The 15,889-nt window shown below is 36.2% G+C and overlaps 1 protein-coding gene across 2 annotated transcripts in view; it reads left to right on the top strand.

The window, feature by feature from the left end:
- BRD1 (bromodomain containing 1) overlaps positions 1–15,889 on the top strand; it is a 55,010-nt gene that overhangs the window by 22,180 nt on the left and 16,941 nt on the right. The window contains exons 4-7 of one of the 2 annotated variants that reach the window (XM_010161027.1): positions 1,237–1,365; positions 2,139–2,451; positions 3,211–3,471; positions 7,197–7,301. In XM_010161027.1, the coding sequence (XP_010159329.1) occupies positions 1,237–1,365; positions 2,139–2,451; positions 3,211–3,471; positions 7,197–7,301 (808 nt within the window). Of the gene's footprint in view, positions 1–1,236; positions 1,366–2,138; positions 2,452–3,210; positions 3,472–6,812; positions 7,302–15,889 lie in introns of both variants that reach the window. The other variant, XM_010161026.1, reaches the window with a different exon arrangement.

The raw sequence follows: 15,889 nt of genomic DNA, 5'->3' as shown, positions 1-15,889 counted from the left end.
GTGTTGGGTTAGGGAAGTTATTTAACAAGTCATTGTTGTGTTAGACTGGCCAAGGCAGTTGGTTTCTAAAGAACTGTAGAGAATACAATCTCTTCAGGCTTTCCTGATACATATTGAGTAGTATGTTTATTCTTCTGTCACCAGAAAACAAGGAAAAAAAAAGTTGCATCCAAGTCCTACGACATCCTAGAGTTAACATTGCTGGGAGAAGAGATTTGAGGAAGTGATAATGCAAAAAGATAACATTCTATATGGAAACTGTGAAAGCAGAATGGTTGCACTTAGGCATCTTTAATTGTCGTTATTTATAAAAACACCATTCCATTTTTGCTTTTTGCAAGCTGGAATATTCATCGCAAGCTACTACAGTTTGTTGTTCTTGAGTGCTTTCTTAGAGTTTCAAGCATCATTCCTGCACGTTCACATAACACTTCCTATAAACATGGACAGTTATTTATACCTGTGTATTTTATGTGTTTGTATGTCTGGTTTGTTTACATGCTTACATTATATGTATACACACACAGAGTTAATATGTCATTAAGAATTCTTTTGCCACAACAAGACTCTTTCAATGCTGATAACTCTTAAAATGGCCTGAAAATAAAACTACAGAGGAGTTGTTATATTGCCAAAAATAATGAAAAATTAGAAGGATGGCCAAGTATTTGAAGATGATGTCGATTCTGTTGGGTTTTTCTAACTGTTTTTTTTGGCATTTGCGTAGAACCCTGTCTTTAAAATTACTCTTTGTTTTGATCTTACATAGCCTGTAAATATTCATCAGATTTTCTTTTTACACTTTGAACATGGTACTGCAACTGAAATTTCATTTTAGATGTATTCCCTTTATGTTCTTGTTCTTATTTCCACGCTGCTGGCAAACTACAAAGCTGTTCTTGTGTAACATCTTTTCTTTGAAAAGAAATACAGTTTAAAAATTGAACAAAATAATTTACAGATAACTCCAGCTTCTCAGAACTCAAATTTTTGTTTTAAGTTGAGCCTGCAATGAAGGGATGAGTGTGTGTTTTTTTTTTCCCTTAGAAAGTCATCAGCTGAAAATGTATGTCAGACAAATGCTAACTGATGATACTGAAAGTAATAATGAAGTCAGTATCTAATTATTTATCTATTTTGTGTTTCATACCTGAAGTACGTCACTCTTGTTGCAAAACACCTTTAAAACAGTATCTTAATGAAAAATGCTCAATTGGGTAATTATTGCTTCTTCAGGTCAAGATTGAGCAGGTTGCTATGGAACTTCAGCTTACTCCATTCACTGTACTTCTGCGATCAGTTCTGGATCAGCTGCAGGAAAAGGATTCTGCTCGTATATTTGCTCAGCCAGTGAACCTTAAAGAGGTAAGGTTTAAGCTGTACTTCCTTATGTTTAGATATGACTTGGTGGTATTTAAGTACAAGAAACAAATCACTGCATGCAGAGTTGGGAGCAGTGTTACCTTTTAATCTCTATTCTGGTGATTTATATTGAGTTATGACTCATACACCAAAGTAGTTTCTGGGGAATGCTTGTATGGAATAACGTGTACATACTGATCTCTTGTGATAACATTATTTAATAAAGGAAACTGGGAGGGTGTCTTAAATTGAAATGTGGATGCTGTGTTATTACTTGCAGGTGAAATTCCTTTTCAGATGGAAACCAGATAAACCTTGTGTGTGTGTATGTGTGCGTATACAGCACGTGTAAAAATAACCTGTAGACCTGTATACATGTCTATAAATTGTGTATATATACACGTCTCCATATGCCAGAGACAGATATATTATACATGTGCACTGATGTATAAAAACATGCATTTATAAGTATGCATATGCATAAATATGCATATAATGTGTACATAGCAGCAGAGAATTCTGTAAATATGTGGTTTCCGCATCTGTTAGTAGAGCTCTACCTTGTTACTTAAGATGCAGAATCTTGTAATGTGTAAACTTGTTTTGGCATGCAAACATCTGCAATATCGAGATGTGCAATTCTGAGCTACACTTTGAAGCTCTTGATTAGAGATGTTATAAAACATGTTAGAAAGTGTGAATCAGTTCATAGCTAATGTTACTTTGTCCATAGTAAGATAATTTTACCCGTTTGTGTTTTAAATATTTGTTCAAAGGTTCCAGACTATTTGGATCACATTAAACATCCCATGGATTTCTCTACCATGAGAAAACGGTTAGATGCTCAAGGCTACAAAAACCTCAGTGAGTTTGAAGACGACTTCAATCTTATCATAGATAACTGTATGAAATACAATGCAAAAGATACAATATTCTATAGAGCTGCAGTGCGGTTAAGAGATCAAGGAGGTGTAGTTCTCAGGCAAGCTAGGCGAGATGCTGAAGGAATCGGTTATAATAATGAAACTGGAATGCACTTACCTGAACGGCCTAAACTTGAGACGCCACAGCCTTTCTCTTGGGAAGACGGTAAGATGTTTTCGGATTATTTTTAAGTTGCGTTTTTCATTATGTATGCACATTCTGAACAGATGTTTAAGGTTGTTGCCCCATTAACAGCATAGCTTGAAAGAGTCAAGTGTTTCTATTCTTCTAGGTTTGTCATTAGAAAACAGTGTTACACACATTCTGATTTTGCCTGACCCTAATATAACAAGATACATGAAAAAGGTTTTGAAATTGAGTGCTTTGTTTCACGTGATTGTATATGCTGCTTCTATAAGTCATGGAAAATGACAACCAGTGCACACATTCTTAAATAACCTACTGAATTTAAAAAAAAAAACCCAAGCATATTTGTAGTACTAAATAAAAATGAAAATTACTTCTTTTGACATGCATATCGGTTTTCGGAGGTTTTGGCGGTAAAGGAGAATAATTAAAACATTTCTTTTCTAACCATAATCTTGCCCTTTTCTTTCACAAGAAGAAAATTATCTGTTAGGGTGGAAAGGATTAATGATGTCTTCCTTTTGACCTTGTAGTTCTTGGCTTTACTAAGTTTTGTTGAGCAAAATAGTGATCCAGTAGAATAGTTACTCTGTAGTAGAGATTAGTTTCAACATTTCTTCACTGGTAAGGGTGAAGCTACAAAGACTGTAATCTAAGTAGCTTTTTGATGACATTTTTTAATTCTGGCAAGTGAATTATTTTTTTATTTTCCTCCTGTTGGTGTTACTGTTCTGGACACACTAACATATTTTCAACCTTACATATTTTTGACTTCAGTGGATAGGTTACTGAATCCCGCAAATAGAGCGCATATGTCCTTGGAAGAACAGCTGAGAGAGTTGCTAGAAAAGCTTGATCTCACCTGTGCAATGAAATCCAGTGGGTCAAGGAGCAAAAGAGCAAAGCTGTTAAAGAAAGAAATCAGCATTATTCGCAACAAACTAAGTCAGCAACACAACCAGGCTCCTCAAATAGAATCAGGTATTGGAAGTTTCGAAGAAGAAAGTGCATCATTAGAACAAGATGGAGAAGAAGAAGGTAAGAGTTTAAACCATGTTTAAATCTGATTTGATTCTCTTCAGTCAGGTGCTTTAATCATGTTAAAGAGTGTAATAAATGAGTATTTAATTTTAAAATGGACAAACAGCCACTTAAACACAACAAATATATTAAGAATATGAGGATGATCTTTTTAAACAAAACCTCCCTCCATTATTTTTCACAGTAGCAAGGTTTTTAAAAATGTAGGTGTGAAGAAATGAAAGTACAAACAATGTCATATGAAACGGATTTTGAAATGCCCAAGTGGGAAACATCTTTGTACTTTCTGATCTACTTAAATGCCAAAATATGTATTAGGGATCATGTGGCCCTGGGTCAGTGGTGCTGGAAACTCTGGACCTTTTACTGGGTGTTTTTTGTAGCTTTTTTACTCTCTACTCCAGAGTCTGGGGAGGGTGGAGGATAGGTTTAGGTTGGCAGTCTGGGGTTTATTTTGGGTGGTTTTTTGGTTGTTTTTGGGTTTTTTTGGGGAGGTGGGGTGGGTGTTTGTTTTGGGTTGGTTTTGTTTGTGGTGTGATGGGTTTGTGTGTGGGTGGTGTTTTTTGGGTTTGGTTTTTTTTTTTTTAATAAAGCTAACTATTGATAGAACTTAACAAACTTCATGAGGAACAAGTCGGACATACCTAACCGGCCCTTCCCCTTGTGCTTCCCTTCCTCCTCAAAACATTGGTCTCAGAACTGCATCTACTCTTGGTTAATTCCCATTGATTTCAGCGATAACGATACACCAGAAAGACCTAACTTGATATTTCAGTTGAATATTGTAATTGCGTTTTTTGCTTTTCAGTCAGTTATTGGGTTCTTCAGTGTTCATTTTTAAATGATGATTTTAAATGAAAATCTAGTCTGGAAAAAAAAAAAAAATCTGAGTTCATCTCATGATCTGTTCTTCTCCAAGAAGCTAACCTATTTTTATTCAGGAGAGTTAGAAACAGATTTCATTTTGAGTAAGTGTGTTGAATGGGAGGAGGAAGGAGCTCAAGGGAAAGTGGAAGCATGGAAATAAATAAAAGTCTGTCTGGTGCAGCTTGATGCTATCAAAATTTTTGAAAGGTGCAGTCAGTAAAATGACTGTCCTTAACTGCCATTCAACAGCAACTTGGTGTTTAATTGTAGGGTGCCCACGAGAATGCTTTTCAAACGTGCAGCTTGCTTGAGATTTGAGCGACAGTGGTGGTATAAGTGTACCTGACTTAGCATGCTTGTTCTCATGTCATTCTTAAATTTAATGGTTTGATTGTTTTTGGTTTTTTTTTTTTTTTTTAAATTTGTGGGTTTTTAATCTTCAAGTGATCTTATACTGACTATAATTCTGCAGAAATTTAGTTTATGGCAAGTAATGAATACGTTTAACTTTTTTTATCCATAGCTTAACATTTTTATGGCACAGCCTTTTACTGCAGCTGTTGTGCAAAAACCAGTCCAGAAGTGAGCATTAGGTGTTTTCTTATATTTACAGTATGCTTTTTTAAAGCATGATGAAGAGCATGATTCAGAGTTGATTGGCGTTGTTGTTACAGTTCTGATCTAGTGAAAAATAATAGTCATTAGTTCCAATTTCAGTTCTGAAATAGAAGGTACTTAGAGAAGCGAAGAGAACCAATTGCTAAAAAGAAAGATGAGGAAAGTAGACCGTGTGCCCAGGATCCCTACAGGAGCTGACTTCAGAGGAGCTGTGAATTACCCTCTTGCAGTTCTGTTTTCAGTTTCTGATCATGTGAAAAATACAGTACTAGAATAACCCTGTGAAATTTATGTTTCAGTTTCTAAATAGTTCTCGAGTGTTTTTCCTCTGCTTAAATATTTTTGTGAATATTTTCTAGTTAATTGTAAGAAAATCAGATTTTGTTCACAAGGAACAGTCACCTTGGATATTCTAAACTACGGGCTTTTTAAATGGGTGGTAATTCAGATGAGCTTGTCTGTGTTTCATCCTAAGTGTCTTCCTGAAACACTGTTTCCCAGTTGGCATACTTGCATACCCTCAAAGGATGTGAGCATAGTCACACTGCATTTTAACAATTTGTTTTTAAGATGAACTATGCTGCTGTTTTGACTAAACATTAAACAATGGGATGGACATTTTTATGCACTTAGAAGTTATTGATTCCCAAGTAATCAATAACTGAGACAACCAAAACAATATAGAAATAATAGTTAATCCACTACATATACAGGGTTTAAGCCCTGTATATTTTACACCTTTTTCAGGTGTCATAGAAATATTAACTGTACTTCAGAATTCCATGTGATAGCAGAAATACTACGTTGGTCTCATACAGTTACTCCAGAATAAGCATTTTCTTTCTTATTAATTTATATTTAAAATATTCTTCTGGAAGCTAGAAAGAAAGCTTTAACGTGTTTTTGAGTCAGTAATTTTGGGTTAGGAGCTACTTGTATTTGGGAATGCTGCCACAGTAGAATGTTTCTTTCCCATCACTTGGGATGAAAAACTCCAACTAGTTTTATATGCTTACAGTTAGATCTTTGTCATCTTATCCCAGAATAGAATTACTGGCATAGACTGGGACGTGATCAGTTGTTTTTTTTTTTTTTTTAAAAGGGTGGGTGGGTAAGAAAGAATTACAAATGGTAGATGGTGGGTTTTCCGATTCTCCTGTCAAGCCTGAATTGTCAAGTGTGTATTTGCCAACTAGTGGCTAATCAAGCTGCAAGGCTTTGGGGGTGTTGTTTTGGGTTTTTTTTTCCTCTCCCTTTTATTTCTTTTTGGTAGCTAAAACTTCTAGGCACAACTGTAAAACAGCTTAGCAGATCTGGCCTTTCTGTAACTTTTATAACACGTTTTAGCTCGCTCTAGTAGATCAGCTTACAACACCTGTGGGTGTGGGGTTTTTTTATGCCTATCTGATAAAATTTTTTTTAGGCAGGTAATTGAATATTGATAAGGTGACATAGATAAAAATACGTATTATCGAAATTTTTACTTGAATGGCAGTGTAAATTGCATTTAACAGATAATCATCCACCACCCTGACTTTCTATTTTAAAAAATAGCTTTCTTAGTGTGTAGTTAATGAAACTAACATAACTGAGAAGTAAAAAGTATTTATACAGGTGTAAACTGTTAACACCACCTATAAACACCTACTTTTCTATCCCTGTTACATTCCCAGTATAAAAGTAGGAACTACTAACTAGGACAGATTGTTGCTAGACAAGGTGTGTTTTTAAAATGTTATGCTTTGTTTCCAAACAACAATTTATTTGGTGGGCTGCACATTTATAGTGAGTTTTATAATAGACTTTATAACTACAGGTTTTCAAAAATCACACTCTATTTATAATTTTTTCAGGAGATAAATCTCCCCCTAAACTTGAACCATCAGATGCATTACCTCTTCCTTCAAACTTGGAGACTAATTCAGAACCACCAACCCTCAAACCAGTAGAACTCAATCCAGAGCAGAGTAAGCTTTACAAAAGAGTAAAATTTGATAATGAATTATATAGCACTTCCATTCAGAAAGAAATAAATGGACACACTCCAGAACACTTACTTGACAGTAATCTCAATGAGTCGACTGTTTCTGCTGTAGCTGAGTCATCAACTGATGTAAACAGACGTACATCCATTCTCTTCTGCAAATCGAAAAGTATAAGCCCCCAAAAGTCTGCAAAGAACACTGAAACCCAGCCAACTTCTCCACAGCTAGGGACCAAAACCTTTTTGTCTGTAGTCCTTCCAAGGTTGGAGACACTTCTGCACCCAAGGAAAAGATCAAGGAGTGCATGTGGAGATTCTGAGGTTGATGATGAGTCCCCTGTAAAGCGCTTGGATACAGGTAAATGTTACAAAGCTTACTTGAATGAATGCGTCTCAAAAGTTAACATACCTGTTAATTTTGACATACATGTAATTGCTGATCTGCAAGTTTTAACACTTGGACAGTTTTTTTTTCCTCATAGTTGAGTAGTTACAGTTCAGAAAGTTATGGATTCATTTTTGTGTTGGCCCAGTACAAATAGACTTGGAGAACCAAGTTTCACTTTTTCAGTTTTTACTTTAGCTGTGGAATCTCCAAGTTTACATGTATGGGTGGGTGATTTTTTTTTTTAAGCTGTTTCCTGTTACCTTTTGTTGCAATCAGTAGGAAAAGTGAATCAGCTGATTTTTTTTTTTTTTTAAAGAAATTCCTTGTTAACTTACATGGAAACTTCATGTATGGTGCCAAAACTAGAACTTTTATAAGGAGGAGCATGGAAAATACATGTTCCATTTATGACTTTGTTTTGCTGTAGTGTTACTCCACACATATTTTCACGTTACAAAACAGTTTATGAGTTTCTTTGTATACGTGTGTATTTTATGGAAGTGTTAAAATCCCAAAGAATAATGACATTTCCTTTCTTTGGTCTGTGCACTTTAAATAAACAGTTGAAGAATCAGTGTAGAATTGCACTTCTAATGAGACTTCTTTTAAAGAACGTTTAAAAAAAAAATTATCTGGATGCGTTGGTTCAGTACAGTTGAAGACATTAATTACACCTTTTCTTAGAAAACCATAGTTGTATGTATTGGAGAAATTTGAATAAAACCCTCTGAGGAAGAACAGTAGCGTAAGGAATTTCTTTATCACCATCCATGAGCATTGCTATGGCTTTTACATTACCTTGGACATAAATACTGTGTTTCGTTGTCATGTTGGTAATTCATATGTGGGTATGAAAACAGCATGTGGGTTTTTGTGTCTTTGAATGAAAGAAAGAGGAATTTAATTTGAACATTTATTGTGAAGATGTGTTCCAAAAGCTGTGGTTTTTGTGGTTTGAGGCGGGAGGAGGGTTGGCTGTTGGTTTTGTGCAGTTGGGTTTCCCCCCCTTTGGTTGTTTGTGTTTGGTTTTTTTGTTTGTTTGTTTTGTTCTGGTTTTGCTTGGGGTTTTTTTGTTTGCTTGGTTTTTTTTTTTTAAACATGGGAATATGTTTTTATTCATCTATTTTTATTAGATAAGAAAACTGGCTTAATTCTGGACCAAAAAACCCCTCACATTCAGATTTCTGAATACATTTGAAATACGTCACTTTGTTCCTTTTCTCTCCCTGGAGTTAGGTGTGTGTGGGGCAATTATGCTTTTGAATCTCTTTAAAACACCAGGAAAACCCACAAACAACCCAAACAATTCTGGATATTTTCTTTGAATTTTGGTACTTTTGCCGTTTCAGAATTTCTAGGGTATTTTTATGAAATATGTAGGCAAGTAACAACGGATAAGATCCAAATGGTGAAAAGATATTTTAAAAAAAATTTAAAATTCTGTAGCCTCTTCCTGAAAGTAATGAAGATATGCTCAGAATTAATTTTACGTAGAAGGAACAATTAGGAGGCATTTATATTTAAATGATTGATTTGTTCAAGAAGAGACTGTTTATATGAATTGAAATGTTTTAGCCAAAATATACCTGAAGGTGGTGTTCTAGTTACTTTTTAATATTATGTGGTTTCTTAAGCATATATATGATTCATACAGATGTGTCAGCTTATTTATCAGATTTATCAGTTACTTTTAAGCTTTCATAAAATTAGGATATTTGTTCACAGTTGCTGTGTTAGTACCCTCTGCTTTAGTTAGACACTAAGTATTTAGAATATATTGTCCTAAAGCAATCACTTTAATTCATCATGGAATTAGGATTGCAAATTATGATCACTGTAGTGCAGTACGTTGGTTTTCTGTTATTTCTTGGCAGAGTAGTAGTAATAGAAAATTTCAGCGAACCGTGTCATTGACTTAGTGTTCTTGCTTCCAGCTACAGTGTTTTTTTTTCTCAAAGCACTGGAATGGATGTAAACAAATATTCATAGCATGGATCACTGAATTAGCTTATTTAACACAGTAAAAAACACAGGGTTGGGGAGGGATTTATAATTTCTTAATATATACTTTGCATGTCTGTTGTCAATATACCTCAAGTGTAATTATACCTTATTAAATCTATTAGTAAATGTTGGTCTGAAACTCTGCCCGATTTGCCTTAAAATGTTTGATGGCAACTTAAGGACTGCCTGCACGTAACCCGAATGTGAATTCCACTTGCATTTGATGTAATTTAGTTTTGTAGTGATGACCACTTTTGCTTCATTTTATTTGGTGTGGTAAGGACAGAGATTACATCTGGGTAAGGTGGAACACAGGTTCTTTTTTCTAATTCTTCAGTACTTGATTTCTAATAATTCCTGGGCTCTCTGGAGCACAGACCAGTTTGATTAGAAGTCAAGCTTCATATTCGTTGCATTCAATTATCATTAAGTGGAAGGAAATAACGTTTCTTGGCCCAGGTTTGGATTTCCAAGAAGTAAAATGTTACAGTCCCCAAGTGCTTTGTCTGTGGCATTTAACACTAGTTTTTCCTTTGTGGTGCAGATGGTAAGCAGAGAACTGTGGAATTTATTGAAGGTGTTCAAAAAAAAAAGAGTGAATTTGGAGATCCACACTGTCCTTATAAGTTAAGAATATGCTTGCCATGGTTTTGAGGCTGAGTATGGATGACCTACCTTCAAATTCACAGGCCTAGATACCATGAAGTTCCTTTATGAGGTACATAAGGTACCAGAGTGTGTCTAATCACCATTATATGGAACAACATAGAATAGTTTGGGTTGAAAGGGACCTTTAAAGGGTCCTCTAGTCCAACCCCAACATACTTGCCTACAAGTCTTATATATGAGATGGATGATCATAAAAATTAATGCGGAGACTCCAACGCTAACTTTGTGCACTGGACCTGGAAGGTGGAAATACAGGTGACTTAGGGCTCACTCTGCTACGAGTGGAGAGAGGGACAGTCAGTCTCCACAGGATGTTTGACTGCAAGAGGAATGTCTCAAAAAGGTTTGTGTGGATTGGTTTGGGGTTTTTTTTTTTTCCCTTTCTTTCCCCTTTTTCTCCCTAGATGAGAACAGAGTATGTGGTTACATGCACAGAGGGAGGTTCTCCTTAAAGAGTAATCCTGGTAGCACGTACTCTGTTTCTGTATCATATGTGCAGCCCAGTATTTTGGGACATTTTTAATTGATAGCTCTCTTCTGTGTTTATCCAGATGTAGTTTCTTTGGTGCGCATAGAGGAAGCATACACAGGAAAAGGTATCCCAGACAAAGAAACAAGTATTACTCAAGAATAGGTAAAAAATGTGAAATGAAGTTGGTTTTGTTGGTATGAAAACAGTGTTCATTGGTCAAGCTTTCACCTAGACTTTGCCAGGCTATGCTATCCTAGCGTGGTGCTGCTCCCCCCACTTTCACTTTCCTGGGCTCCTCCTCCATTTTTTTGCTTTTCTTCCTTTACTTTCCCCTTTTCCACTCCCAGAAAAGCTGCAGTAACACAGCTGTCTCTCAGAAATGACTTTCTAACAACATGCCATTGAAATGGAGATGAAAGCAGAGGGTGAGAACAGTTGCTGATGGGTGTGGCTAAGTACTCACGAGTTCTATGAAATTTTATTTAAGATAAAAGTATTTTAGGTCTGAGGCAAAAAACCTCCCATACTATAGATTCATTGGATTAGGTATAAAAATGCAAATATGCAAGTCAGCCTTATTTTAACTCTTTGTGTTCAGTCCTGCCTAAAAAGAGCAAAGCTTGGTGGTTGTTCAGTAGCGCTTGGTTATCCTCACTTGAAGATGCTTCAGGCACTGTCAAGTTGGCTGCATGAACGCTGAAATACCTTGTTTTGTCTCTGCAGCTCCTGTCGTTAAAGCCAGGGAGACAGTCTTAGGATTGCAACCACTGTTAATTTTTGCTAGGCTGGAGTGAAGTGTAAGTGTGATGTTACAGTCTCTGAGAGGATTCAGATCATGCACTTCCTCAAGTACACTGCAAACTATCGTAGGAGGCTCTTCCATACCTTTAGTGTGCTCGGGATCTTTTATACTGGGTCACTTGAAGTTTTCATCTTCCTGTGTGAAATACCTCTCAAGGTACAAAAGGCTTGGAAAAATTGGTCCAGAAATGCAGCTGCGTAACTTAATGAAGTCACTGCCTAGTTCAAGGACTTGCAGTTTACTTTGTTGTCCTGTACGTCACCTTGGAGTGGCAGATCTCTGGTAAACATTTCTGCCTTCATCTTGCTCTCAGATGGCAAGTGCAGTTTCAGTTTCTGTTCCCCGTCCTACAATAAGGCACAAATTATGAACTGATTTTTCTAAATAGCTATAAAAGGCAAATAAACAGTAAATGATTTGTTTCCTTTTTAACAGAGTAGGAATGCTGGACGTGCTTACATAAGAGTGCTCTGAAACTCACCTGCCTGTTTCCTTTTCTTTGGATATCATGTCCAGCAGGGGTGTTCTCACAATTGCAGGGAAACATTTATTTTCAAAGAAGGAAAAAAATGTGTTGGTAAAAGCTCTGTATAAGATCCTTCAGTAATGAAAGAAAAAGAAGTTAGTTCCTGTTAGGGAACGGAATAGCCTGACTTCGTAGGTCCTGCTGGGCTGCTCCGACGGGCTGCTAGGCACTAGGGTTTTGATACACTATAGTGATAGATAATTATATTGCTTTTCCATGATAGAAGTTGAGAATAATATATATCGATTTAAGTTTTTAATACCTTCTTAAATTTTATTTCCTTGATACCAGAATTTAGTAGGTGAGAAAATAGAAATCTTCAAATTGAAAGTGTGTAAGAAAGTGGAGTTTTTTCTAAAGGAACTTCACTGTTTGCATTAATACATAATTCAGAAAAAGATGTTGGGAAGTAAGATTCTCATCTTAAATCCTCTTGAGTAGTCTTGCCAAGGTAATGAAAAGTAAACAGCCTTAAATATTACTGGCATCTATAGTTACTATATTTTTTGGTTCCTGAATGACATACCATTGATCTGTGTGTGATCCAGGAACTTAAATCTTGTATTTTAGAGTCATCTGTGTGTGTTTTACTCGTAATAAGTCTGACTAAAGAATTCAGTTTATAAAGTTAGTTCTAAATACTTTGTTTTGTGCTTGCACTTTCTAATGGCATTTTCTACTGTACTGCTACTGTCATCAGTCTTTTCGGTACCATTGGGACAGCTGATACTCAGTAGAAATTGTTGTAAAATGTGTTTTTGCAAAACATTTCTGCTTGTATGCTCTTTTTTTCCCTTTCAGATTTTTCTGGAATGTTTTTCAACTCCTCCACTAGTGCTGACTCCCACTTGTATGCTTTAAAACATCTTGAACAATCGCCCTGCAATACAGGGATCCCGTTGTTGTAGCACAAAGCAGCAACAATCCTTATCTTGTGGAAGCTTTAGTTCTTAAACGTTGAATAGTTTTCCTTTCTGTTGTGCAGTCCAGATTCAGCTGGTCTAGCAGACTCATCTGATCAGCCAGAGACACTTCTTATTCCCAGATTTTGAAGAAAATGAGTATTAAGGATGAGTTCTTAAGCATTCTTCTGAAACATACCAAACTTTGACTATTCGGTGAGCCACCAAACTGGATGCATTATGTGTTACTTACACTAGCAAAGATGAAGTTTTTCTGTTTAGGATCTTGAAAGCTGCTGATGTTTAGTGTGTATGTGCTACGTTACGGCTCACAGTGAACTTTCTTTGCTCTCTTTGGCCATGACCAAATTTTAAGCAAGTTTTAAAAACTTTATTTCCAAGGGGACTCTTCAGAATAAATTTTATCTTTGTGGGTAGCTGGCTGCCCTGGCGACTGTTTTAAAAACTGAACTCTGACGTGCTCAGATACTAATCTCTGAAAAGAAGGGTTGTGTCTAATAGTCTTACTGCATTCCAGAATTTACTGTTGGAAGTAGACATTTATAGTGTTACTGTGAGGTTCACTTTTTAAAAAATTAGTGGATGCCTTCCTGTTGCTGCAATAGGCCCATTTTCAAGGTTTGCATATTTAAGAACACAATCACGTCTGGTTATTTACTACCTTTAAAGTATTCCTTTATCCTATCTCTGCATATCTGTATATATAGATCCTCTTCAGTTAGGGTCATCCCCCTTCTTACTCTCACTGGAGGGATGTTTAGATACGTTTCACAACCATGCTCTTGGTGCATATCATGCACGTGGAGTTTGTATTCTCTGCTTTCAATGACTTGCATATATTTTCTTTTTCAAGAAAGAGGACTAAGTCAAGGCAACTTCTAATAGAGTTTTGCCCCTTTTGAAACTTCAGCTGAGCGTTAGTGTTAGCGTACGTAGAACGCTTGTATCATTCTCACTGTCTCTGGATGCTGCTGTAAGGATGGCTTATTTATTTGAAAGCTCTGTTTCCTTTCAGAGAGACTTAATGGCTTTTTCACTGTCTTCCAGGTTCTCATATTAACTAATATGCTGGGTATTTATCTCTTTGGATCCTAATTATTTTCTGTTATCCTCAACATGGAATGGAATTCAATTAAATGATCATTTTGGAACTCAAAGACAATTACATTTGAAGTAATTATTTTGGATCATGTTGGAGACACCAGCCATCCTTAACACAAAAACAAAAAAAATGAACACTGTTGGAGGAAGTCTTTGCATATATGAAACTATGCTCTTCATTCAATATATTGCCCCATTTCCGTAAGTTATAAAGTTGTACATGTTTTAGTATATGTGACACAAATTGGTCGCAGATTTTTACCAATCCCAGTGTTCTTATTCCTGGAACGTGCTCTGTGAGAGCAGATTAGTTAATAATGTACTATCTCCATCCTTTTCCCTTCCCCCAAAAAACGGTCTAATCTTCCTTGGAGAAGTCAAACATACCAAAAAAAAAAAAAGGTTTGCCTATTTTTGTGCATTTATGTAGTTTCCATAAAAAACGCATTTTTCTTTAATAGATACATTTTAATGAAGACTAACGTCACTGGTGCTGGGTAAGTGCACAAGTCAGGACGTGAGAAGTCCTTGCTTGGTAAAATGAACCTAAAAAACGTCATGTAAGAGCTGGTGCACTGCGTGCTGTCACTTTTCCAATGCTTCCACTTTTTTAGTGGTTGAAATAATTTAATGTTTTTCATTATTTCTTAGCTCTTCAGCTGTGGTTTTTTAATACAGCACCTCATCTTACATTTGGATAAGTTTGATAAGCTATGCATAATGAAGTTTTAATTGCTTTAGAATAATTTCATACAAGTTCTGCGTCGTTGGTTTTGTTTCAGCAGAACTGCAGGGTGCAGTTACAGTCTGAAATGCACAGTTCTGTCTTCTGGGGCAGCATTTTGTACATTCATGGAGCATGTTGCTCCTTGGGACTGTGCTGAGTTTTGTTCCTCTGCAGTTCCCCCCCCCCAAACTTCTGCTGTCTTTCCAGACAATCCACCAATTTGGTACAGGCGACAGGATTCCAATTTGCTTGATGTAGGTAGTCAGTGAAAGTTTTAATTGCAGTTTTAAGAACAAACTGCTGTTGTTGAGAAAAAGTTGACACTTTCTCTGATAAATACTTTTTTGCAGCTTTCTTAGTGCCCTAAAAATTGTTTCAACTTTCTAATCTTTGGCTTACTTTTTTTCTTCTTAGTTTACTTAGTTTTCTTGCTCTCTGTTAGCATTTTTCTTTGATTAAAGTGGTTGTGTGTTGTATGGCAGTAAACTTTCTGTGCAAAGTGAAGTCTCGAGCTGGAGATTGGAAAGGGCAGTAACATTTAAGATTGCATTTAAGATTGATGGCAAGCGTCACTATTTGTGAATTTTTTTTTTTTGGTGATGAAAAGGTGAGTTCTGCTTCTGAGCGTGGACTGCTTTTTGAAGAAACTTAAGAACAGAGGGGAAAATGAAAAGGAGTCATCCACTAATGAAAGGTTTTTCAGTTTGATATTTGGGATCTTTTTCTATGGGGTGTTCTTGATCATGGATGTTTGCAAGGGAGAATATGTAAGTAGTCCAGCACCTGACCTAATTCAGTTTCTCTCCAGGACTGTAGTGAATGTTCGGTTGATCTAAGAAAATCCAGAGCTTTTGGAAAATGTAAATGGCTCGTATGGGTTTGTTGCAGGCCTAGCCAGGCTGCTAAACTGCAGGACAAGTTACTTCTTCCATAGATTTTCTTAATTTGACCTTTTCAGTAATATATTTTGATCCAGTAAAATGCAAATTCCTTGAAAAGGGGTCATCTTTAATCTCAGTTCTAGTAGCTACAGGAGGTGGGGTGTTTCTTCGTTCATGGGAGAAGGAGTTTTGTAAGGATTTAAAAACCAAATTCCCATTTACAGCATGTAAATGTAGTATATCTGGGGTGGGTTTTTTGTACATCAGCAATACCATAAAGCATTTTTTATTACCTGGATTTTTCTGCCAAGTAGCAAGGTCATTTGGGAGCTGCTCTGTCTGTGACTACGTATACGTGTGTTTTGTTTTAAATAAGCGTTAAGGTCTTCCTTTCCTGTTCCGTGTAATTTCTGAAAAGTGTGGACTGCAGAAACTGGGTCCCAGGAACCACAT

The sequence above is a fragment of the Eurypyga helias genome, unplaced genomic scaffold, assembly GCF_000690775.1.
Source record: "Eurypyga helias isolate BGI_N326 unplaced genomic scaffold, ASM69077v1 scaffold4911, whole genome shotgun sequence".
NCBI lineage: Eukaryota > Metazoa > Chordata > Aves > Eurypygiformes > Eurypygidae > Eurypyga > Eurypyga helias.
Note: the sequence above shows the minus strand (reverse complement) of the source record. Positions and strands in the feature narration are given on the sequence as shown.